The 25,272-nt window shown below is 31.7% G+C and overlaps 2 protein-coding genes across 3 annotated transcripts; both read right to left on the reverse strand.

Moving 5' to 3' along the window:
* Positions 1-8,063: 8,063 nt before the first annotated feature.
* Positions 8,064-8,996, reverse strand: LOC109020206 (chaperone protein dnaJ 11, chloroplastic-like). The gene has a single exon (XM_019002626.2). The coding sequence runs from the start codon at positions 8,970-8,972 to the stop codon at positions 8,433-8,435; it is 540 nt and encodes a 179-aa protein (XP_018858171.2). The 5' UTR covers positions 8,973-8,996; the 3' UTR covers positions 8,064-8,432.
* Positions 8,997-19,650: 10,654 nt separating this feature from the next.
* LOC109020205 (transcription factor bHLH121-like) lies at positions 19,651-23,338 on the reverse strand. Of its 2 annotated transcripts, none has more exons than XM_019002623.2 (5): positions 22,984-23,338; positions 22,511-22,632; positions 21,052-21,179; positions 20,501-20,971; positions 19,651-20,416 (listed from the first exon to the last, which is right to left on the reverse strand). In XM_019002623.2, exons 1-5 carry the CDS (start codon positions 23,082-23,084, stop codon positions 20,264-20,266), a joined length of 975 nt encoding a protein of 324 aa, XP_018858168.1. In that variant the 5' UTR covers positions 23,085-23,338; the 3' UTR covers positions 19,651-20,263. The 2 variants fall into 2 exon arrangements, with proteins under 2 accessions (XP_018858168.1, XP_018858169.1); XM_019002624.2 differs by having other exon boundaries at positions 19,680-20,416; positions 22,511-22,629; positions 22,984-23,322.
* Between the last annotated feature and the right edge of the window lie 1,934 nt (positions 23,339-25,272).

Here is a 25,272-nt window from a genome sequence, read left to right on the forward strand (position 1 = left end):
AATTGTGCTCGTGATCATTGGTCTTTGTGTTGAAAAATTATACACACCTAATTCATTAAGAATAGTGATACGTATATTTATAATTTTTATTTATATGAATTATTTTATTAGTTTTATTTTTAAATTTAAATTTTAAATTTTAAATTTTATAATTTATAGCATATCAATAATGATATGTAGAGAAATAAATTTTTTATAAATTTTTCTTAAATACAAATAATATTTTTCATTAATTAATTATAATTTTGGTCTTATCTTGAAAAATATCATATTGATCATCAAGTATCTAATCATTTTGGTCTACTTATTATATAGCTTTTCCTTCTGGATCATGAATACCTACCCAAGTGTAACAAACAGTACTACAAGTCCTGATCAAGGAAGACTATGTGCTACAAAACACCAAATTAAAGTGTCACTTTTTCTAATTTTCACGTGAGGACTGCTATATCCATAAAATAATTATATAAAAATAATTTTATAAATTGATGTGAATTTATCTGATCCGTTAAATTTATTTTTTAATAAAAATAACTTTATAATCTGACAAACCAGTTATCACATCAAGTCACGTCAATTTATAAAATTATTTTTATGTTAAAATATTTTCCATTCCATATTCAGAAAAAGTCATGTGCTCAGAAAATCTACAGAAAAGTCACGCATTTCATGAGCCAAACAAAACAAAAAGATATCAAATCTGCTGAATTTTCTTTGAATTCAGCAGACTGTGCTACAAAAACACCAAAAAGACATGAATGCTCTTTGAAATTTCTTTCATTTCATCAAGTATGGTTCATTTAAATCTGCTAAACAGTCGCATCTAAGAACACGACAACGACCGCATCTTTTGTAAAACAAAGAAAATTCAGAAGAAAATTTGTCATGTTCGAAGAATATTATCATCATTCTGACAATCCATAGAAACCTATTAATTATGATTTCCATCGGTTCTTACCCTTATGATTTTCCAATGAACCTTTCATGGCCTGATCCATACCTTTCTTTCTTTATTTCTCTGATCTTTCCTATGACGATTTATTTTGACAATAATTTACAAATTAAACATTCAAAGTCGACATCATATGCTTCTACTTGTTGGACCCTTTGTCCTTGGCCTTTGTATCAAGGTCAACACACATGCATGCTGCTCCAGAAAAAAACAACTCCGTGATGTTTGATTTGATTATATAAAATTAAATTATTTTATCATTTCATCTATTTTATATAAATATTATCATTATTTTAAATTTTTATATAAAATATAATAAATAATTTATTTTTTTTATATCTTAAAAAAAAATTATAACAATATCTTATTTAATTTTTAATAAAATATATCATCTGAACCTCGTAACTAAACGAGATCGCTAATGCCGATTTGCCTATAAGAAATCATGAAAAGCACTTGAACAACGGATGAAGATGAAGTTAATTATGATGCATTAAGTAGTACTAAACCCTAAATTGTGTTTGAGTGAATTATTTTCAAGGGATAATATAATGCACTGAAATTCCAATTAATGATGTGTATTTGAAGGTAAATTTGATGAGCTACAGCTCGGCTTGGCTCAACTCTAACTAATTGAGCCGAGAGAGTGTAAGTATGAAGAGCCCCAAAATTTATGAAGAGCCCCAAAATTTACAGTCTGTTTGGGATTGAGTTTGAAAGCTTGAAAAAGTATTTTTAACTATTTAAAAGCTTTTTTAAAGAAAAAATAATATATTTGGTAAATTTATAAAAAAAAATTTAATCACCTAAAAGGGCTGAAAATCTCATTTTTTAAAAAAGCACATAAAACTTGAAGCTTTTATAAAAAAGCTCCTACATTAATGTAACTAATTTTAAAAGTGTTTTAGATACAGTTTTATCAAACAGTAAACAGCTTTTGAACTATAGAGTTTTGAACTATAAGCTATATTTTTTACTACAATTCCAATCATGCACTTGGATTAGGATACTAGAACATGTTATCAACCTAGCAATTGATCTTGGCCAAAGCTTAAAAATATTAAAAAAATCTATTTACAAATTAGTTTGCTCATTGACACTCTAAACGCATCTCTATGTAAAATCTAAAAATACTAATTGATTTTTAGATTTTTTTTTATTTATAAGAAAATCCCATATTAAAAAACATCATTTTAAGTAAATGATGAATCCATGAACCCGGGGGGGAACATAATTAATTGATCACATACTCCACATAAATAGATCCCATGAATGCATATAAAAGGCATAAATTATCTAATTTAACCTTGCAAAAGAAGTGATGAGATATTATATGTACATCGATTAATAAATGGTTAATTAGAAGCTCATTCTTTCGAGTTAATTCGCTATATTTATACCTAAAATTTCATAATTTAGAATTAGAGTTAGTCTACATATAGGCTCTATTTGGGGACTACTCATGTAGCCTATACAATTATGTTTGAAAAAAATTTAAAATTATAATAATATCTTTTTTAAAATAATATTTTTTCTCTTTTTACTTCAATTTATCAATGAAATTGCATACGTAGTCCCTCACTTAGAACTGCAAATAAAATTTTTCTTAGAAATTAAGCACCTCCTTCCAACGGCACAATTGGCCATGTCACAAAATAGATAGTTGCCAATCAATAATAAATTGACACGTGCACTCTTAGTCCACATCAGCAAAATTTATTAAAAGTCTTTATGTTTAACTAATAAAAGAATTTTACAGAACGCTTTCTCTGTTACGAGAGAGTTTGATTAGAAGTTAAAACATTATCCGTCACAAAATGTATTTGTGTGTGGGGAAGTCCCAGAGCTGTTGTATTAGTTGGCTTATAGACTGAATTTCCTATATATTGAAACTTCTTATATTGATAAGTCACATTTATAATTTTGATTTATTAATGAAATTAGTATGTTTCATTAAAAAAAAAAAAACTAATAAAAGAATTATCATTTTTAAGAAAACAAAAAAGAAAGAAAATCCAGGGAGGGGGAGAATTGGCGCTGCCACCCACGGGATTCCTTTTTTAATTGCAAATTGAAAAATAAAATAAAATGTTGGACGGTGGTGCTTAAACTTAAAGTATTAATTTTGACAATCGATCACTCCCCAAATTAAACTACTTAGAAATTGCAATATACCCATTTTTCCCTTAAAACTTAAAAAGAAAAAAAAATACAAAAGACCCTTATTAAATTGATCATAAATAAGTTTTTATTTATTTATAAGAAATAGTATTTTATCAAAAATATTTTTAAATAAATCATTTTAGAACATTAAGAAATTTAAAAAAAAAATACACATTTTCCACTTTTTTATGTTTTTCACTTCTTTTTTCTTTTGTTTTCTCTTTTTTTTTTTATGTAAAACTTTTAGGGAAGGAGCATATTGCATCTATTTGGTAGTTTGAGGGAGTTATTGTCAAAATTGAAAGTTTGGGGTTGATTGTAAGTTATTTGATGGTAGTTTCAAGGGATCTCTGTATTTATCCCTAAAAAAAAAAAAAAGAATATTAAAACCCTAAATCAAAAAATAAAAACCAAAACAATAATGGCTATTAAACCAGTCATGGCTATTTGCTTTATCTTATAATTCTTTTTAATTTATCTCATATCATTTTATTTAATCATTATAATTTTTTTAAATTTTTATATAAAATAAAATAAATAATTTAATTTTTTCAAATTTTAAAATAAAAATAATATTAAAAAAATATATTTTAATAATATTTTATTTAATTTTTAATTTTTATTTAAACGTATCTTATTTAATTTCATTTCATCTATAAACATAAACGAGGCAATGTTCTAGACATCACTCACTATCAGGCCACCTCAAAAAGGTATCCCCTTAACCTACATGGGCAGCCATATTGGGTTTGTAATTTTTATTTGTTTTCATTTTTCATTTAAAATGTTTTTAGCTTTAACATTTTATTTATTTATTTATCTTTTTTAGGGTATTAATGCTTCTTTCTTATCTTTTAGGTATTTATTTTATTTTATGAATTTCTTTCTAATTTTAATATATTCCTATAAAATTATAGTTAATTTTGTTTTGCTTTTTATATGGCTTCAATATTTTAAGTTTAGATTTTTTTTTTCCTTGACATGAACCTGACAGATGTCCTCACACGATTGGTTCTAACGTGGCAAATGAGAGACGCAAGTAAGTTTTGTCAACTAGTTAATATATATATATAAATAGTTTGGATGGAGAGACCATTTTATAGACAATATATATCCATGCGTGATTAGTCCTAAAGTGGAAAATGAGTCACAAGTTAATAATTCCTGTCAATTATTTAACAAATTCTAGAAGGACGGGTCATTTTAATTTGAGAAATACTAATTATCTACAATTTTTTTTTTTTTTTATAAAAATAACATACAAATTAATATTATTTGTTATAATACGTTAAATTATAAAAAATATATAATATTATATTAAATAAAATAATATCAATTTGTAAGTTTATTTTTATAAAATCATTTTATTACTGTAATGCTTCATTTTTATAATTTATAAACATTATACTATAAGGTGACATAAGAAGATTTGAAACCTCAAAAATCATTATAGTATTTTTTATTTAAAAATAAAATAAATTTAATATAATGATCGATGACCCACTTGTAATTTGAATAATAATAAAAAAAAAATATTTATGGTTTAATATGTCTTGATTCCAAAAAGTGACTATATAATAAGAAGTTGATAAAGATGTTGGAAGAAATTCAAGACAACCTCCATTCACAATTAGCCACATGGAATTGGACATCTCAATGCAAACCAGTTGTATATTGAATGAGAGAGACGTTTGTGGTAACAATCGTAGCTGCCATGCAGACCATCTGTCTTGAATGTCTATTACCCCAAAGTCCACTCGATTTTAAATATAATAATAATAATAATAATAATAATAATAATTGCATAGTAGTGATCTACTAGTTGCCACTAGTTCGATAGATTTTTTTTTTTTTTTTTCTTCTGAATTTTAGAGTTTCAAGCGAAAAAAAAATGATAAATCTTAAAGAGAAGAATTACATACACAAAAAAAAAAAATATATAAAAAAAAAATTTATAAATTAATATTACTTCTTATGATTAATTAGATTTATTTTATAATCTAACGTACTGCATTCAGTTACGTTATTTTATAAATTTATTTTTATGTAATTTTTTTATAATTAAAGTACTTCTCTTTCCTTAATTTTATGCCACCTTTTATAATTCATTTAGAGTCCCCAATATAGAATAGTGTCTATCGACGTGCATAATGCGTCTATGTCTCTCTAAATAATCAAAAGTATATCTATAAAAAAATTTAAAGAATATTATCGTAAAAGTCATCCATCAATTACCCCAACTATTGCCATTTTATTGAACGGTAGGAATATTATGACATCATCATATCATTTATACTTTTGGGCCACGATAAATAGTTGGTCTTTCACGCAAAGTTAGAAGCAAGAAAGGAACCTAATAATGGTCGAAGCACATGGTGTGTGATGCATGACCGCTTCGTTTGAATTTAGAGATGAATTGAGATGATTTTAGATAAGTTAAATAAAATATTTTTAATTTATTATTTTTTAATATTATTATTATTTTAATATTTAAAAAAATTAAATTATTTATTATATTTTATATAGTAATTTAGAAAATTTATAATGATGAAATGAGATAAGTTGAGATGAGTTTCCAATCCAAACCGAAGCTTAAACGACCATAGGACAACCACAATTAACTTTTTGTCATTCTAGATATAAATTTAAGGTGTGGAAATCTTGTGATCTTTTTTAAAAAAAATAAGATCTACAAATAAAAATTAATTTTTTTATGTGAATCTTAAATTTATATATTTTTTTTTAAAAAAATATATGAGACTTACACATCTTAAGACTGTAAATATCATGTCTCTAAAAGAAAAAGTTTAAAATTATAAACAATTGACCAAGTATATATGAGATAATTGAACCGTCTCTTTGTGTCAACCTGACACAACCAAACTGATAGCTTTGATAGTTTTGTTGCACTCTATTGCTTCGCTTCTACGATTACTTGCGAATCAATCGCACACCAAGATCGAGTAGAAGGAGTGAAGGACACATGACGTACGTCTACTGTGCCCACCACACACATTATATATAATTTCCACTCCTATTCTTTAGAATATATGTTCTCCTTGCAAGCTCTATATTGATATTACCTTCCATTCCTCGGCCACCACTATCAGATTGATATAGACATTGAAAGAGGTCATCATCTTCATTTCTTGATATTCCCTTGGAATTTATATATATATATATATATATATATATATGTGTGTGTGTGTGTGTGTGTGTGTGTCAGTGTGTGTGTGTGGTGGGCATGGCTACAAATGAGCCAACGTTTTGTGATTGACTGAGTCATTTATTTTAATATAAAATAATTATTTTGATCAATCATATCAGTAGAATGTATAAAGAATACGTAAAAATGATTGTATGTAACATAATTTATATATGTTTTGTAGTTTTCATTTCCGGGTTCAGCATCTCATGTGTGCCATTTAGTAGGATATAATTATATGGGAGTTTTTTTTTTTTTTTTTGAGGAGGAAATTAAAATGAAATTATAATTTACATCCTCGTACGACATATGACACTTGAAGATTTATGAAATAATAGACTGAGTAATACAATCTAACAAGCATATATATATATATATATCTTAACGAAGAAATATAGATTTCCAAATTTTTTCTCCATTAAATTTTAATAATTTTCATATAAGTTTCGGTTTTCAAACATCAGCTCTTTAATAGTCAAATTTAGGTCCCATAGGAATAGTTTGTATAAAGTATGGCCAAATAATTGCTCTCCCTATTTCATTCCATGAATTTCTTTTGTTCCGTTTTCTTAATAGAAAATATTATATAAATTTAAATTTTTATAAATTTAAAAATCTTAAAATTTGAAATAAAAATAAAAAAGTGAAATCGGAGTTGGAGTTCCAACCTCCGACCTTCAACTCAAATTGGGGTCAGAGGTCAAAACACCATCTGATTCCGACTCTAATTGGAGTTGGGGTTTGACTCCGATCAAAACAGCAACTGGGCTTTTTCAGGCACGTTTTCATTTTCACAAATACCTTCCTTGCATACATTGGTGCCATTTCATAGTGTTTCACTCCACTGCAATCCATTCCATTTTACATTTATCAGCAACCCAACAGTCAACAACTAGATTCAAAACAATTGTTATAATGTAAAACATCAAATAATTCCAGGCAACCCAACATATTGGCAAAAAATAAAAATTGCGAAAATTAATTAATTTAGGGCTTGGAGTCTCGGACTACACTTACGAGTTACGGTGTCGCAAAGGTTGAACGGGGCAGATGACGGCAAGATCACGATGGCAAACAAGAACGAAGCAATAGAGAGGGAAGAGAGAAGATTCAGAGAATCAAAAGAAAGGAAAGAGAGTGAGGGAAAGAAGGAAGAAATGGGTCTGCATTTTGGATCCCGTGTGAAAAAAAAGGACATCGTTCCACATTATGTTATTTTTTAAATTCAAATATAAAACAATTTAAAAAAAAAAAAGTCGAAGTTTGACTTCGACTCTGAATTCAGATTACTAAGATTGTGTTTGAATGTTGAAGTGAGTTGAGTTGAGTTGAGTTGAGATAATAAAATATTGTTAGAATATTATTTTTTAATATTATTATTATTTTGAAATTTGAAAAAATTGAATTGTTTATTATATTTTGTGTTGAGATTTAAAAAAGTTGTAATGATGAGTTGAGATGAATTAAGAGGAGTTAAGGAACCAAACGAAGCCTAAGTCGGATGAAATAGGAGTAGACGTATGATTTGCACAGTAGACAAATATTTGATCAATAAAATATTGCGCGTAACGTACACGTAGCTATACTCTTGATGTACCCTTTGATGCTGGCAAACCATACGGTGTCTTTTAAAAAATTTGAATGGTAAGAGTCAATGATATAATCACCGGAAAATCCACGGAATGCGGCAAAAACTTTTGCATTAATGTTCATATGATTTCCCCATTTTCTCTCTCGTTTCAATCATTTTGATTTTGCTGTATAATATTATATTTTATAGGGATATCACATCATCAAGACTATCTAATTAGATAAAAACTAGCCAATAATTACTCTTAATTTCTAAACTTAGACTTCAACATACAGAAGCTTGATTTGCAATAGAAAGTAGAAACAACCACCGCGCGATTCAGCTCAAAAAACAAACCACACGCAGATGGTTCGTGGAAAAACAGTCACCGGCACGCATGCTTGAAATATTATGCTTCTGCAGACTGCATCTATTTACTGTACAGTACGTATCCGTCGTATAGTATATATATATATATATATTGTATTATATCTGTCGTCGTCTTCACTCCAATCTAGATTCTGGATTAGTTTTCAACTCCATCACCAGCACTGATCCGTTTCCCAGTTCCTGCGCGTGTAGCCGGAGAACCCCGAGGTCGCCGTCAACGGCCGGAACCGACGAAAAACCTTGCGATCGTAATCGGCGCGTTTCTTGGGGTCCGACAGGGTGGAATAGGCAGCATGGATCCTCATGAACTCGCCAGCAGACGAATCCTTCCGATCGGGGGCGGCCACGACGTCGGGATGGCAAGTCCTTGCCAATCTCCTGTACGCCGTCTTGATCTCCTGAAAAGAGGCGCCCGTGTGGATGCCGAGGATCTCGTACAGCGAGGTGCACGTCGCCGTCGCGGCAGCCATATACGACGTCGTGCTGCGGCTCTCGGTGGAAGTGGCCGCGAAGGCCGACGGAGGAGTCAGTCTGACACGTGGCGAGGCTTGAGAGGGAAGCTTTACCGAGAAATATGGAGCGAAGAGAATAGTCGGGGAAGGGACGGAGAGCATGGTCCGATGAGCTTTGGTGCGGTTTGCGGTGTTGTGAGTGAGAGAGATAGAGAGAGAGAGAGAGAGAGGCGCGTTCATCTCAGGCTTTATAAACGGAGAGAGTGCCAGGAAATGGGGAAAGGAATATTAATATATTAATAGATTGGGCCCGGGGTTTAATTAACCAATGTATATGGTTAAGTTGTGGGGGTCGGATTGATCGACTTATCCTGTCACATCTCAGTATTAAAAATTAAATAACTAAGTAATGTTTATAATTTTATTTATAAAATTTATTTGATTAGTTTTTTTTTAGATTTAAATTTTAAATTTCATAATTTTTAACATATTAATAATTGATATATAGAGAAGTAAATTTTTTATAAATTCGTTTTCAATATATTTAACATTTTTCATTCTAGATATTATTTAAAAAAAATGAAATTTATTATTAAAATATTAATTTTTCATATAAATTTCATATTTTCTCATTCAATCACAACCTAAGTTTTGCTCACTTGGTCGGTCTTTTAGTGTAAATTATACTTTTTTTTTGTTTTTTCTTTTAAATATTTTTTACACGTCTTTAAATATTTTAAAAAAATTAATATATTAATAGTCACTTCCTTAACTATTAAGTAAACAAAAATTAAAAACATGAGCAGTCAAATTGAAAGAGGAAACTTAAGAAGCATAATATCATTTTTCATTATACAATTGGTTTCAAATTTATTCGATTAAATTTTTTAATCGTGTAGTACTTATTGTAAGCGACTTGTGATTGAATGAGGAAAATTGTTTAATGGCTCACGCCAAAACGTATACCATATGTGGAATGATAATCAAATAATGCAAAAAAACTTGGGTCCAAACTCATTAATTTATGATCTCGTATTGAGTGATAATTCTTTTTTCTTTTAGATAATAACCTAACATGTTACAAGTCTAAAGTCTAGATTATATAAGTCTCGTACACGCATTTTAAAAAAATAAAATAGAACCCGTTATAAAATAATAATTTTTTTCAGATAGATCTTAATTTTTGTGATATTGTTTGTAACGAAAATAATTATTTTTTATAAAAATATACTCATTTTAGTTAAAATTAATAATTTTATTAGAAATAATTTATCATAAATAAATAATTTTTTTGCAATGAATAGGAATCATTTTGATCACATGGGAAGCAGTTTTGGTACTCATAGCATTAGTGCAAAGATAAGATACTGTCGTTGAATAGCACTAAGATCTTATCGATATTATGCCTTAGCACCCACAACGCACAAAGAATATCAGATCATGAGAAATGATATTTGCAGTCGTGAGCGTGCAGTCGCCGTGCAGTCGCTTTGAAAAAAGTGAATAAATAAGGGACCCACTTGAAAAGAAATTAATTTTTTAATAGTAGACTCCACTCTTTTTCAAAGCGACTGCACGGTATTTGCGCATTCCACGACTGTACGTAGCATTACTCTAAGATCATATACCGTACGTGGAAGGAACAAAGCTTTTAAGGATTTTATTACACGTAGTTAGCAGACAACCTTTTTTCCCCAGAAAAAACCTACTTTTGTAACAAAAGACCTGTCCTTTCAGCTTGTCACGTTCATATGTGAAGACCTCCACTACATTGCTAACTTTATGAGTAAGATATTGGGTTGGTCTAGTTCCAAATATCACATCTATTTTACTTTCTTTGTTATCTTGATCAATTTATAAACTGATCTCACCACGTTGGATTTCAATTCTGAAGATAACTACATGTACAAATAATTATATGAGGTCTATAATTTTTAGAGAAGCGCGTGCTACAGCCATAATATATATATATTTTTATAAAATAAACTCACAAGTAATCGACGTGGTTTCATACTATATGTTAGATTTACTTTATAATAAAAATAATTTTATAAATGTCTCGTTTGGATGTTGAGCTGAGTTGATATGAGTTGAGTTCTTTATAAATAGTAGTAAGCTGAGATACTAGAGTAAGTTTTGTAAGGCCCACTTAAGATGAGTTGAAATGTGTTTAGATATTAAGATGAATTTAGATGTATTTATGAAAAGTTAAAAAAGTTGTGGGTCTCGCATGTAAAGTTAAGTGTTTGAATGTTAGATTAAGTATAAAATTAGACTGAACTGAGTTGATCTCAGTTCAATTCAAGTGTTAAATAGAATCTAAAAATATATCAATTGAATTAAGCTCAATACAAATAATAATAAAAAAAAACCCTTAAATATATCCCAAGAGAACCTAGAATTCATGAAGCTTTTTGTTTGTTTTATTTATTAATTAATTAATTTGAAAGTTGAAGCACCTAAAAGAAAGAAAGAAAGAAAGAATAATACTATGGGAATGGTTAACGATTCTGATCAGCACTTGTTTATTGGGCATAATCGAAATTTGCCTGCTTTTGGAATCTCAACTTGCAAAAGGTATAAGAACCAAGAAGTCGCCCAACTTGGCTTTAAAAATGAATTGATTAACGTAAATGATGGTATGTTTGGAACTTTAGACACAACCAATGGTCACTTGACAAGTCCAAAGGCCACTAACTTTATCTTATACTAAAAAAATTTAAAAAAATCAATAAGATCACTGATTCTTTGAAGGTGACCCTATTTCCTTCGCCATCCCAAATCAAAGAAAAAAAAAAAAAACAAAAAAATACACAAGCAAAAATGGAGTGACTTTCTGTTTACCTTAAAGTATGGCTGCTGGTATTCCCCTAGTGCATATGTAATTGTTTAAAAATATATAAAAAAAATTCATATGAACTAGGGGAATACCTAACGGTACATGCCGAGCAGTCGAGTAGCAGGATCTGATTTTTTAATGGAAAGGTAACTCGATACAAATATGACATAGTCAATGAGTGGTTTGAATTCAGAAATAAGTTGAAATGAGTTAAGATTGTTTGTGAATAGTAGAATAAAAGTTGAATTATTTATTATATTTTATGTGAAAATTTAAAAAAGTTGTTTTGAAATTTGAAAAAATTGAATTCTTTATTATATTTTGTGTGAAAATTTGAGAAAGTTATAATGATGAGATGAGATGAGTTAAGGTGGGTTGAGATGGGTTACGAATACAAACGTGGCCTAAGAGTGCACAAATTGTAAGTCTCGCGAATTTCTATTGAAAAACATAAAATCAATTATTAAAAAATAATATTTTTCATATAGATTACAAATTTATCCTTTTTTTCGGAATAGAGCACTTGTCACTATATAAATGATTTTGATTTTGACAAGGGAAAAACTGTTTTTTTTCTCTTTTTTATTAAAAATGAAGAGGGACCATGCAAACACGTCTTTTATCCCATTAAAGTCCATAATAGTATAACACGTTCACATCACACGGAAGATATTAGTAGCAAATTAATCTTATCTACTCGGAAAGAAAAGAAAAGAAAAGCTAGGGATGAGTTAGATCATATTTATGTTAATTTGATTCCCAAATTTGATTATCTTGTCTGCCATTAAATGGAATTGATGTGTGCTGATATTAAGGTACCCAAAAAAAATAGTGCAAGTAAATGTATTTATAATTTTCCTTACAAAATTTATTTTATTAGTTTTCTTTTAAAATTTAAAATTTTATGATTTTTAGCATATTAATAACTGATATGTGAAGAAATAAATTTTTTTGTAAATTTTTCTTAAATACGTTCAGCATTTTCCACAAATAAATGTTGTATAATCGCAAGATGAAGAAATCTAATGGTATTGATGTGTACTGATTTAGTTAGGTTGTGTTATTAAAAGAATTAAGGCCTCATTTGGTTATACAGTTTAATTGAGATTAGATAAGATGTTTTGTTAAAAATTGAATAAAATATTATTATAATATTATTTTTATTTTAAAATTTGAATTGTTTATTATATTTTATGTGAGAGTTTGAAAAAATTATAATGATTATATGACATAAGATGAGATAGTTTAATTTTATGTAACCAAACCAACTCTTAGTGTGCCATTAAAACATAATAAATGAGATGTTTTTTTCTAACTCGGGGATGCACAAAATGGTGTTATGGAAGAGAAGATAGTACATAGGGATTTCTTTGTAACTATAACACTTCTCTTTGCTCCGTTTAGATTAAGAGTTGATCTCAACTAATATCATCTCATCTCATCTATTCATTACAACTTTATCAAATTCTTACACAAAATATAATACATAATTTAACTTTTTCAAATTCTAAAAAATAATATTTTAACAATATTTTATTTAATTTTAACTTTCATTTTAACTCATCTAATTTCAACTTATTATCCAAACTACAATTTAAACAAATCCTTTGTAAGTATTTATCATATTTGTTTTGCCCTTTTGATTCCCAAACATTAAAACCATTCATTAGTAACAACAGATGGATTGGTCCTGGATTCGCCGAAAAGGGTACATGAGGAAGCTGTTCATTACTTTGAGGCCTTTCTTTCGAATGAAGAAGTGGGGGAGTTGCCAAATCTGAATTGTTTATTTCCAAAACCTTTAACCGACTGTTAGAGAAGGGGATTGATGCTGGAACCTTGGAAGAGGAAGTGAAACAGGTACTTCATCTATTGATGCGGACAGCAGCCTAGGGCCTAATGGCTTTGGGTCCTCCTTTTATTTGGCTTGTTGAGATTTAGTAAAAGATGATATTATGCTTGTTGTGAAGGAGTTCTTTCAAGGTATTGATCTTCCTAGATTTTATACAGCCTCCTTTATTGTTGTTATTCCTAAGGTAAAGAACCCGCATAGCTTTGATAAGTTCAGGCCAATAAATCGCTGTAACGTCATGTATAGGGTGCTTTCTAAGCTGTTGGTTAATCGACTTTCCGTGTTACTTGGAAGTATCATTTAACCTGAACATGAGGCGTTTGTGAAGTGTTGAAATTTTTTTGAGAATATTTCTCTCACTCAGGATATGACGAAGTTATTACACAAGAAGGCTAGGGGGAACATTATGCTAAAAATAGACATATGTCGAGTAAACTGGAGGTTCCTATCTCATGTTTTACTCACTCTTGGGATTCTAGATTGTTTTTAAAAATTGATTGATAATTGTGTTTTTAAACTTTGGTTTTCTGTTATAATGAATGACATGTATATGGGCTTTTCAAGTCTAAAGGGGGGGTTATGGAAGGGGGTTTTTCAAGTCTCATGTATTCCTATTGAAAAAAATGGAATCCAACGTTAAAAAATAAATTTTTTTATATAGATCACAAAATTTTCCATTTTTTTCAAAAGAATACTTGTCACTATATAAATCATTTTGATAAGGTTGAGAAAAGTCTAGGGATTTTTTTTTTTAAATGAAGAGGCCACCATGCAAACACGTCTTTTTTCCCATTAAATTCCATAATAGTATAACAAGTTCACGTCACACGGGAGATGTTAGTAGCAAATTAATCTTATCTACTCGGAAAGAAAAGAAAAGCTAGAGATGACTTAGATCATATTTATGTTAATTTGATTATCTTGTCTGCCATTAAATGGATTGATGTGTGCTGATATTAAAGTACCAAAAAAAAGTAGTGCCACTAAATGTATTTATAATTTTCCTTACAAAATTTATTTTATTAGTTTTTTTTTAAATTTTATGATTTTCAGCATATTAATAACTGATATGTGAAAAAATAATTTTTTTTTATAAATTTCTCTTAAATACGTTCAGCATTTTCCACAAAAACATGTTGTATAATCGCAAGATGAAGAAATCTAATGGTATTGATGTGTATTGACTTAGTTAGATTGTGTAATTAAAAGAATTAAGACCTCATTTGGTTATACAGTTTAGTTGAAATGAGATGAGATGTTTTGTTAAAAAGTTGAATAAAATATTGTTATAATATTATTTTTGTTTTAGAAGTTGAAAAAGTTGAATTGTTTATTATATTTTGTGTGGAAGTTTGAAAAAGTTATAATGATTATATGAGATGGGATAATTTAATTTTATGTAGCCAAACTAGCCCTAAGTGTGCCATTAAAACACAATAAATGAGATGATGTTTTCTAACTCAGGGATGCACAAAATGGTGTTATGGAAGAGAAGATAGTACATATGGATTTCTTTGTAACTATAATACTTCTTTTGGCTCCATTTAGATTAAGAGTTGATCTCGACTAATATCATCTCATTTCATCTAATCATTACAACTTTCTCAAATTCTCACACAAAATATAATAAATAATTCAACTTTTTCAAATTCTAAGAAATAATATTCTAATAATATTTTATTTAACTTTTAATTTTCATTTTAACTCATCTCATTTCAATTCATTATCCAAACTGCATTTTAAACAAATCCTTTGTAAGTAATTATCATATTTGTTTTGCCCTTTTGATTCCCAAACATTAAAACCGCTCATTAGTAACAATAAATGGGTTGGTCCTAGATTCGCCGAAAAGGATACATGAGGAAGCTATTCATTACTTTGAGGCCTTTCTTTCGAATGAAGAAGTGGGGGAGTTGCCAAATCTGAACTGTTTATTTCCAAAACCTTTAACCAACTGGGAGAGGAGGGGATTGATGCTAGAACCTTGGAAGAGGAAGTGAAACAGGTACTTTCATCCATTGATGCGAACATCAACCCAAGGCCTGATGGCTTTGGGTCCTCCTTTTATTTGGCTTGCTGAGATTGAGTAAAAGATGATATCATGCTTGCTGTGAAGGAGTTCTTTCAAGGTATTGACCTTCCTAGATTTTATACAGCCCCCTTTATTGTTGTTATTCCTAAGGTAAAGAACCCGCATAGCTTTGATAAGTTCAGGCCAATAAGTCTTGGTAATGTCGTGTATAGGGTGCTTTCTAAGCTGCTGGTTAATCGACTTTCCGTGTTACTTGGAAGTATTATTTCACCTGAACAGGAGGCGTTTGTGAAGGGTCGAAATATTTTTGAGAATATTTCCCTCACTCAAGATATGACGAAGTTATTACATAGGAAGGCTAGGGGGAACATTATGCTGAAAATAGACAAGAGTAAGGCGTATGGTCGAGTAAACTGGAGGTTCCTATCTCATGTTTTACGCACTCTTGGGATTCCAGATTGTTTTCGAAAATTGATTGATAATTGTGTCTTTGTACCTTGATTTTCTGTTATGATGATTGACACGTATATGGGTTTTTCAATACTAAGAGGGGTTATGGCAGGGGGATCCATGTCGCCATACTTATTTATCATCATGAAAGAGGTGTTCTCAAGATTGTTAAATAAGAGAATGTCAAAGAGGGGCATTCAGCCTTTTTCTCATCCAATTTCTGCTCAAAGAATTAATCATTTATTGTATGCTAATGATTTCTGAATGGTAGCAGAAAGTTGGTTAGGTGTTTGAATGGTGCTTTGAAAGACTGTGAATGCTGGTCAAGATAGAGATTGAATTTTGATAAATCTGCAATATTTTTTTCTAAGCATTTGTCTGGGAGGAGAACTTGGGAATTGTTGGCTGAAACTGGTTTTTCTTAAGGTCATTTCCCTTTCACGTATTTGGGTGCTCCGATAGTGGATGGTCGACTACAAATTAGACATTTTATCCCTTGGTTAGAGAGAGTAGAAAATAAATTATCGGTATGGAAGAGTAGATTATTATCGCAAGGAAAAAGATTGGTTTTGTTGCGTCATGTTCTTTCTAGCTTACCCATTCATTTACTTTCGGTATTGCAGGTACCTAAAGCTATCATTTGAAAGCTGAATGGGCTATTTACTAATTTTTTCTGGGGGGAGGAAGGAGGTAGAAGTAAGAGGCATTGGAGAGCATGCAAGAAGATGTGCTTGCCAGTGGAGGAAGGCAGAAGTAGGGTGAAAAATATGGAAGAGATACAAAGATCTTTGTTCTTGAAATTTGGGTAAAATTTGTTAACGCAAGACTCGCTTTGATCAAAATTCTTTAAAGTTAAATATGTTAAAATGGGGCATGTTTCCTTGTGCCTTGATGATGTCAAGGGGTCGGTGTTCTGGAGACTGGTAGTGGAGGGATTGCCATTACTCTTGCAAAATTCGAAATGGAAGGTGCGTGAATGAACAATATCTCTATGGTTTGATAAGTTAATGGAACAAGGACCGCTATGTGAAGAGGCTGTTGAGGTGGTAGAACCGAGCATTAAAATTAAAGAATTAGTTGTAAATGATCGATGTTGAGATCCTGTTGGGGATACAAAGTGCAAGTGATGTTATGTTGCAAGTGGGCTCTTTAAGAAATGAGAAAGACGTGTTATTATGGCTACCTGAAAAAAAATGGGGTTTTTACATCAAAGTCGGCCTGGGAAGTCCTAACGATTAAGATGCCAAGATTTATTTGAGCAAGATGGATATGGCTAAACTTCTATAAAAAAAAAAAAATGTCTATTTGTATGTGGAAAGCTATGTTTGGTTGTTTAAGTGTGGATGAGCAGGTGCGTCGACTAGGAATTCCTATAGTTTCTTAGTGTAACTGTTGTGTGGAGGGTCATGAGGTGGATTTGCAACATGTTCTTGGCAAATGAGATTTTGCATTGGAAATCTGGAAAAAAAAGTCTCGGGAGAGGTGGGCATTCCTTTCTTGGCACAAAAATCTTGGATTGATAGAGTTCAATTGTGGTTCGGTAGAGCTTCTAGACAATCTCAGATTGGTATTTTGATGGGCTTGATTCCTGTTGTGGTTATATGGAGAGTGTGGCAAAGGAGATGCGTTGCACGCATGGAAGGAAAAGTTGAAACTATACAATAGGTTTGGAGTTCGATTAAATATTGGGTTAAGGTCCTTGCAGCTGAAATCTCCAAGGTAACAAAGTTGCCTGATTGGGATTTACACTTGCTGCTTTGCTTAGACATCCTGGTTGTGGAACTGAGGCCTTCCAAAGTAATTGTAGTTCGCTAGTTGAGGCCTTCTCTTGGGAAGTTGAGACTGAGTTTATATGGTAACTCTTTTGGAAACCCAGGTCCTGCTGGGTGAGGGGGAATCCTTCGGAATCATGAAGAGAGGTTTGTGTTTGCTTTCTCAAAATTCTTTGGTTCTTGCACAAATAATGAAGCTAAGCTTCGGGCAGTTGTAGAGGGAATCAAATTCTACTGACAGTTGGATTATTCTTTCATTGAGATAGAATGTGATTCTTTGATTGTGATTTCTTAATTGGTGAATAGATTTTGTATAGTGTGGTATTTATGGGATTTTTGGGACCAATTGATGAGCTTGTTAGAGGGTTTTAATTTCTCTATCAAACATCTTTTTAGAGAAGGGAATAAAGTGGCTGATGAATTGGCTAGAGCTGGTGCGTTAGGAGATGATTCTTTGTTTATAGATATTGCTAACTTGCCACTTGAGGTAAGAGGTTTGTACAGGTTAGACAAAGTGGGTACGGCATATGTAAAGTGTCGGTCATAGTTCATTGTTGGGTTTCCAAGTTTGGCTTGTAAAGGGAGGTTTTATTTGCTAAAAGGTTTTCCTCCATCTTAAATGAGGGTTAATAAAGTTTATGGAGGTTCATATATATATATATATATATATATATATATATATATATTTTTTAAAAAATGACGATCCCATGAGCCTCTACACATTATTAAATTTTAATAGTTCAGACTGGACCAGTGCGGACTGGTTGGCCGGGGCATGTGGCAACCGGTTGAATCAATCCAAAACTTACTAACTGGTGCTGAACCGATTTTAGAAAAAAAAAAGAAATTATAATTTTTTAAGCACCCTTTTGTCATGACCCCTTTGGCTTGCAAGTTTATTAATGCAGAAGTCAATTTTAAAATCCTCTCTCTTATAAATGATTTTCATTTTTTTCAAAGCTTATCATTAGGATTTGTTTATCTACCATATAGTGTCTTGGCATAATACTAAAATCAGACGATATTTGAGTCTAATTTTATTTATCATAATGCAGGTAGACAATAGACTTGTTTTGCAGTTGAAACAAACTCTTTCCTTTCTATTTTCTTTTACAACTCCATTTTCACCTATAATTTAAGACAATATTAGTTTACTAATGACAAATAATTTGAGAGAGTTTGCTACGAATTTTGTAAAATTCAACACTTTAATGGAGATAAACAAAGGTCACCTCACGTTCTTGTCCGGATTTAAATGCTTCAAATAAGAGAAAAATAGACACGTTAAATGAGCTTTACGCCATTCATTTCTCATTTAATACTGTCCAAAATATTTATACAGACAACAATAAATATTGTAGGTTCACTTCATATGTCGCTCTCTCGGTTGAGGCCGGAGATCTTTTTCCCTTGTTTCTCTCTAACAAAAAAAGGTATTTAGTTGATATTCATCCTGATGGGGGAGTTGCCAAAGAATATAGGGCATTCTCTGTCCTGACTAATTGAAATAACAGATATGAACTAACACGAGCTGAACTGCAGGCCGCTCAAGAAGTTGAAGCTGCTTTGTGTTGAACTCGAATCAAGATTCCAAACTAATTGCAGATTGGTTGCAAGTTAAAGCATGATAGAAGAAGATTTGAGGACAAGCTTTGAAAGGTTCCTTCAGCAGTCGAGGAATGTAAAACGCTACGACCCACCAAAATAAGATAACAGAATGTTAGGTTAGGGGCAACATAAATTATATAAACATCAACTTCTGCACAATTTTTTGATAATATTATTAGTTTTAAAGTCAATTGAATTTTGTTTGATTTTGATCGGTTTGATCCGAGAAAAAAATAATATTTTATTGAAAAACTAAAGAACTCATTTCAACCTATCTCAAACCAATTAGTAATAAAACCCATTACGTTTTCAATTTCTCATTAAAATATATCTCAACCTACTTCATACATTCAAACTCATCCCAGTAGACCCGCAAAACCCACGCAATTATCTTGATTTACTCTTATTCACATATCAACTCAAATCATCTGTAATCACGGCACCCAAATCCAGCCTAAATTATTTTTCCCCTACAATACGGCATCGACCACATGGGCAAGAAAATGACTTTTGCTGCATTAAAGCCGTACGTGGTAGGCCAGAACCGCAGAAATATATATATTACCAAAAGTGGCAAAGAGCCATTTACAAGGAAATCCTGCGAACGGATTCAAAATTTCAAGGAGTTAGGGGCATCCTACACATAAATTACAAGTACATTCGTCTACGCAGGAACTAGACAGCGTTTCAGAGTCACCCTTGCAACAGAGCCGCAGAACTTTGTTTGGGAAAAATCAGTTAAATGACAGGGTCAAACCAGCGACTCCGAGCCCTCCCAGTGCCAGAGAACAACAACCCCAATCACAATAATTCCTAACCAGCAAAAGAAACCCATTGCTTTCAAAGTGGAGATTCAGTTGGAGGAGATATCAGAATCTGAAACTCGAATGTGAAAATACCATCCGGGTGCCAAAGCAGAGACATCGTTGAGGGTTTAGTAGCTTAAGACAGTCAATGGATCAGACAACCAGAACATTCTCAGTTTTTAGACTTTGGCACATCGCCCACGCTGTTGGAGGAGCTATCTTGAAGACCTTGAGATGAAGAATACCTGCTTGAAGAGCTATTTTCGGTTACGCTCCTTTCCTTCCTCTGTGATTGCTTGCCCTTTGTTCCTCCAGATGAGGAATCCTATATGAACCAATTCAGTGGTTCTTCAATCATGAATTTGCTGAGCATTTCTACAATAATTACTTTTATAACCATAAAACTAACCTGTTGTGCTGATGACCCAGGCATCTTCAATTCGAGGTCTGTTGCCACATCATTGGAATCATCACATCTTTCAACATTGTTGACCCTTTGATGAGCTGATGATGACTTACTTTTGGAGTCTTGTTTACTTGAAATCTGGGACGTGGACGCACGTTGGGCCAATGGCTGCTCCACTGGAGGGTTGGGAGGAGTCGGATAAGGGATGAAAGTTGAACAGGGATTATGAATGGCACCAGGATTCTGATTTCCAAAGAAGGGATATGGCTGCAGAGATGGGTGCATAGGGATTGCGCCTGGAGGGACAGGTACAGGAACTGGGTATGAATAAGGCGGACCCATTACAACAGAAGGATCAATGGCAGCCCATGGGAACATAACCCTGACTCTTTGCTGATACTGAACGTTCATATTATCAATGTCAGTTTTTATTGAAGCCTTCTCTTCTCTAAGCTCATTCTTCTCCTGTGTTAGCTGTAAGTGGTAAAAAATTACATAAGATATAAGCACAAAATGGGCTTCACAACCATGAGGTAACCTGAAGATAAAATCACCTCACGCGCTTCTTCAGTAAGCACTGCACACTCAGTTTTTAGTCTGTTGACTTCGGCAGTTAAATCCTTCAGCACTTGGACTGTGTCTGTAAGGATGGTTGCCTTGTCATTTTTGGGCCTATCTGGATCTGCATTTTGAATGTAAATTGTAATTATCCAAATTTGGCTTAACTTAACATCACCAGAGGAAGCAGTCCAGTCGATAATTAAGATTCCAGTTAAAATTACCACTAATGTTTATTTTCAAACAAGGTAACTATTTATAGCAAGGGTAGTGATAGGATTACTACCCATTTACTACTTATAGTGTATTTATTTTTTTATCATTTTCTTTTAAGTATTTTTTTAACATCCTTAAATATTAAGAAAAAATTAAAAAAATATATAACTTTACTAATAGTCACTTTCTTAACCATAAAGTAAAATAAAAAATTAAAAAAAAAATCAAATACAAAAAGAGTAGTAAATGAGTAGTAGAAGGGTAGCTAAAACTACATCTTCTCCCGGGGTAAATCAAGAAATGGATCAAAGATTAGTTATTCTGATGCACAAGCTTGTATTTCCATGCAATAACAGTACAAACACCGCAAAATATGGGACCTCAAAGGGAGGGTAGTAGTAAATGTTAAACTCTATACAACAATCAAAGTTCCAAACTGAATATACTTGCCACATAACCTGTTAACCAGTATAAGACTTCTAGATTAAGATTGTGTTAATTAAGTTCCTACACAGATCAAATTGATTACATACTAAGCCATCCACAGCTGTCTTTTTTGCCTTTACTTCTATTATTGAAGCCACAGTATACTGTAGGAAAGGAGAAGATAAATTTTAGATTCATTTGAGTTTCTGCATGCAATTCTTTAATATTATAGCTATAACTCAATTCCTTTTGAACAAAATTATATTAAGCCTTTATATGTAAAGTAAGTGAACAGTGTTGTACGCTGTGAGAAACCTAATCAGCCAGTCCACAGTCAAGTTCCCATGTATAGGAAAGGAACTTCAAGGAAAAGAACAAAAAAGTCCCCTTGAGTTTAGCACCACCTTAAGATAGTTTCTGCCAGGAAAGAATAAGGCAGCAATGGTGTAGTTAATCAACAGGCACAGCGATCCAGAAAAGCTCAAACCTTGCAAGTGAACAGACCCACAAATCAACTCACTCACATGAAAACTTATTTACCGGCCCCAATCCCTGTACGGTTGTACTTTATAAATTTGTAGGAGTTAGTACATTTTGTAGTGTATGATTCTTTGAAATGTCCATGCACCTATCAGTTTTGAAAGATTTCAGGACAATGATATCGGAGACTACGTGAAATTGGTCATTTCCTAAAGGGCAAGGAATTATTTTAAGAAACTTCTTTCAAGTTGTTAATTCGGGTTTCCCCATGTACCAAATCCTAGCAAGTTATAGGCATGACCGCAAAAGAGGTACTTAGGTGCTATACTTTACCTAATGTGCTTCCCAGCTCGAGAAATTGCTCATTCAGTCGATCCCTCCTCAGCTTTTCACGGTCAGCCTTCTGAACCTTTCTTGTCGCAACTGGATCCTTTATCTCAACATCAACACTTCTTCTGAGACAAAACCCGGCAAATAATATGTCAAACCGAAAAGCACAGTACGTTAATTAGAGCATTTCTTAAGCTCAATCACAAGAAAATCGAACACCCAGCTTTGACTCCGTGTGTGTGTCTATATATCAAATCTAGCAAGGAAAATAATATAAACAACTTAGGCCTTCGAATTTTGAATTCAATGTTCTTATTGGGTTTTCAATTTTTTCCATCAACATCCTGCATGTGTGCTCTCGTACTGCTCACTGGTTTTGAAAAAATCAAACTTCATTTTTTATAGATAACGAATAACTCAAACAGAAATTATTTTAAATTAATAAATTGTAGCGGAAAAGATAAAAACCCAGAAACCTGGAATCGGGATGCGAGTTGTGGGAGCGATTGGGAGGCTGAGAGGACGAAGAAGGGGCTAAATCCGCCTTCAACTTATCGTCTGTCATCCATTGATCCATTCCACTGTTAATGAGGGCTTCTTACTCTCTCTCAAACACACGCATTAACCACCAGAGCTCAATCTGGGTCCTAGGGTTTTTGCCGGTTCTTATTCTTTTTGGGTATTTTTTTCTTCTTGGCAAAGGATTTGATTGCAGAAAAGAAACGTGATCTGATAAAGAACTCGTTGAGAGATAGAGACAGTGGCGACGGAAGAGGGACAAAGAATGGACTTGTGCTTCACACGAGCCACGAGCATCTGCCTCACCCATCTGGAATTTCTCCTTTTTATTTCTTTTAAATAATTTTGAATTCTTTCTATCAATTTTTTTTTTTTTTGAATTTTTGTTAAAGGTGTTTTTCTTTCCGGGAAGAAAAATATCATTTATTGAATTTTAATTTTAGATATCGTTTATTTTTATAGATGAGATAAATTGAAATTAAAATTAAAATAATTAAATAAAATATTATTAAAATATATTTTTAATATTATTTTTATTTTAAAATTTAAAAGAATTGAATTATTTATTTTATTTTATATTAAAAGTTAATAAAATTGTAATGATTAGATTAAATTAAATGATATGAAATATTTTTTTGAAAACAAACGAGACATTAAATATCATGCCACGTCATCATCATAGTTGGTATTATTTACTTAAATTATCAAAATATTATAATATACATTCAACTAAGATTCCACGTAAACATTATTTTAAATTAGGCATTTTTCATCTACCTTAACCTAAATGAATCAATGAACTGTGCGATTAGTAATGGGCTTCAACTTGGACGGGATCGGATTCCTCAGCCTTGATAAGAGTTAAGAGTCTAAAAACAACTCCAATTACGACTTTGAGAGAGAGTAATTTCGATTCCGCTTTGAGAACGAAGTCGAAATTCCTATTCAAAGTTAGGTTTTTGCTTTTCCAACTTGTACTTTTCCAACATCCAAACAAAGATTAAGAAATTTATATACTACTAAACACAATAAGAATCTCATAGATTTCAAATAGAGTTTTGATATGTACAAGTAAGTTTGCGTATCAATCTACGTATTAATGTTGTTGCCTTCATATTCTAAATTCAAATTAGCATTGTTTTTAATAAAATCTACTTTCTGACCAATCATATTGAATAAGTGCGCGTATTAGTATGCATAATCAATTATAATTAGATTTTTCCTTTCAAATATAGTAACGGAATCAAGGCAATAATTAGAATCTCACAACTTATCTCTCACTCTCTCATTTGAATCTCAAATGAGAAGTTGAGACCGTTCATATATGCACTCCATACCTAGATAACAACTAGAGAAAAATTAGAATAAAAAAGACAAGAATGAGATACTCAAAAAAAGAGAGAATGCAAGGCTGAGAGAGAAAGAGAACAAAGATGCAGAGGAAGTAGAGAGAGAAAACAAAGCGGTCGAGGAGGACGAAAGGCATAGGGTTAGTTCAAAGAGATGAATATATAGGACTAGCAAAACAGCGTCGCTTTAAGATTTTCTTAAAAAAATATATAAAATAAAAAGTTGTATTATTTTGGTCTCGTGTGGGCTCAAACTAATGTGGTTCATAAAAATTGTTCCAACGGTTAGGCTACTCAACCTTCTATAATTTATGTTACAATATTAAATATACCTAGCGAAGTCAGAGTTTGTAGTCTAGAATATTGTTGAACTCTAAATTCTGATTCAAACTATGACAATTTTAGGAGTTTGGACTCCAATTCTAATTTTGAACTTCAAATTTTCTGGCTTCGACCTCGTCGAAGCTACAAAATTTTTGCCCAGCATTATGTGCTTTGAATAATAATAGTAGTAATTAAGGCTATTCATCCGGACCGATTTTTTTTCCGGCCAGGGACATACTCGGGCCGGTACCCGCATGATTAAAACCGGTTTAATCCGGCCCGGATACTGGATTTTAAATCCGGAACCTGGATCTAAACCCGGTACCCGGGTTTTGTTTTTAAACCTACGTATTGGGTTTTAGGGATTTGGAGAGCTTCAATTTGGCACTACTTGTAAAATAAGGATGAAGGATTATGTAGAACCCAAAGGCTTTAGCTAGTAGAGGTTTCAAGCTGAAATATTTCCCTACAACCTCATTTCTTGAAGCTAAATTGGGTGCTAACCCATCATTTATCTGGAGGAGTTTGTTTATAGCAAAGAATCTAGTGGAAGATGGCTCTTTATGGAGGATT

This window comes from Juglans regia, chromosome 8 (genome assembly GCF_001411555.2).
Source record: "Juglans regia cultivar Chandler chromosome 8, Walnut 2.0, whole genome shotgun sequence".
Taxonomy (NCBI): Eukaryota; Viridiplantae; Streptophyta; class Magnoliopsida; order Fagales; family Juglandaceae; genus Juglans; species Juglans regia.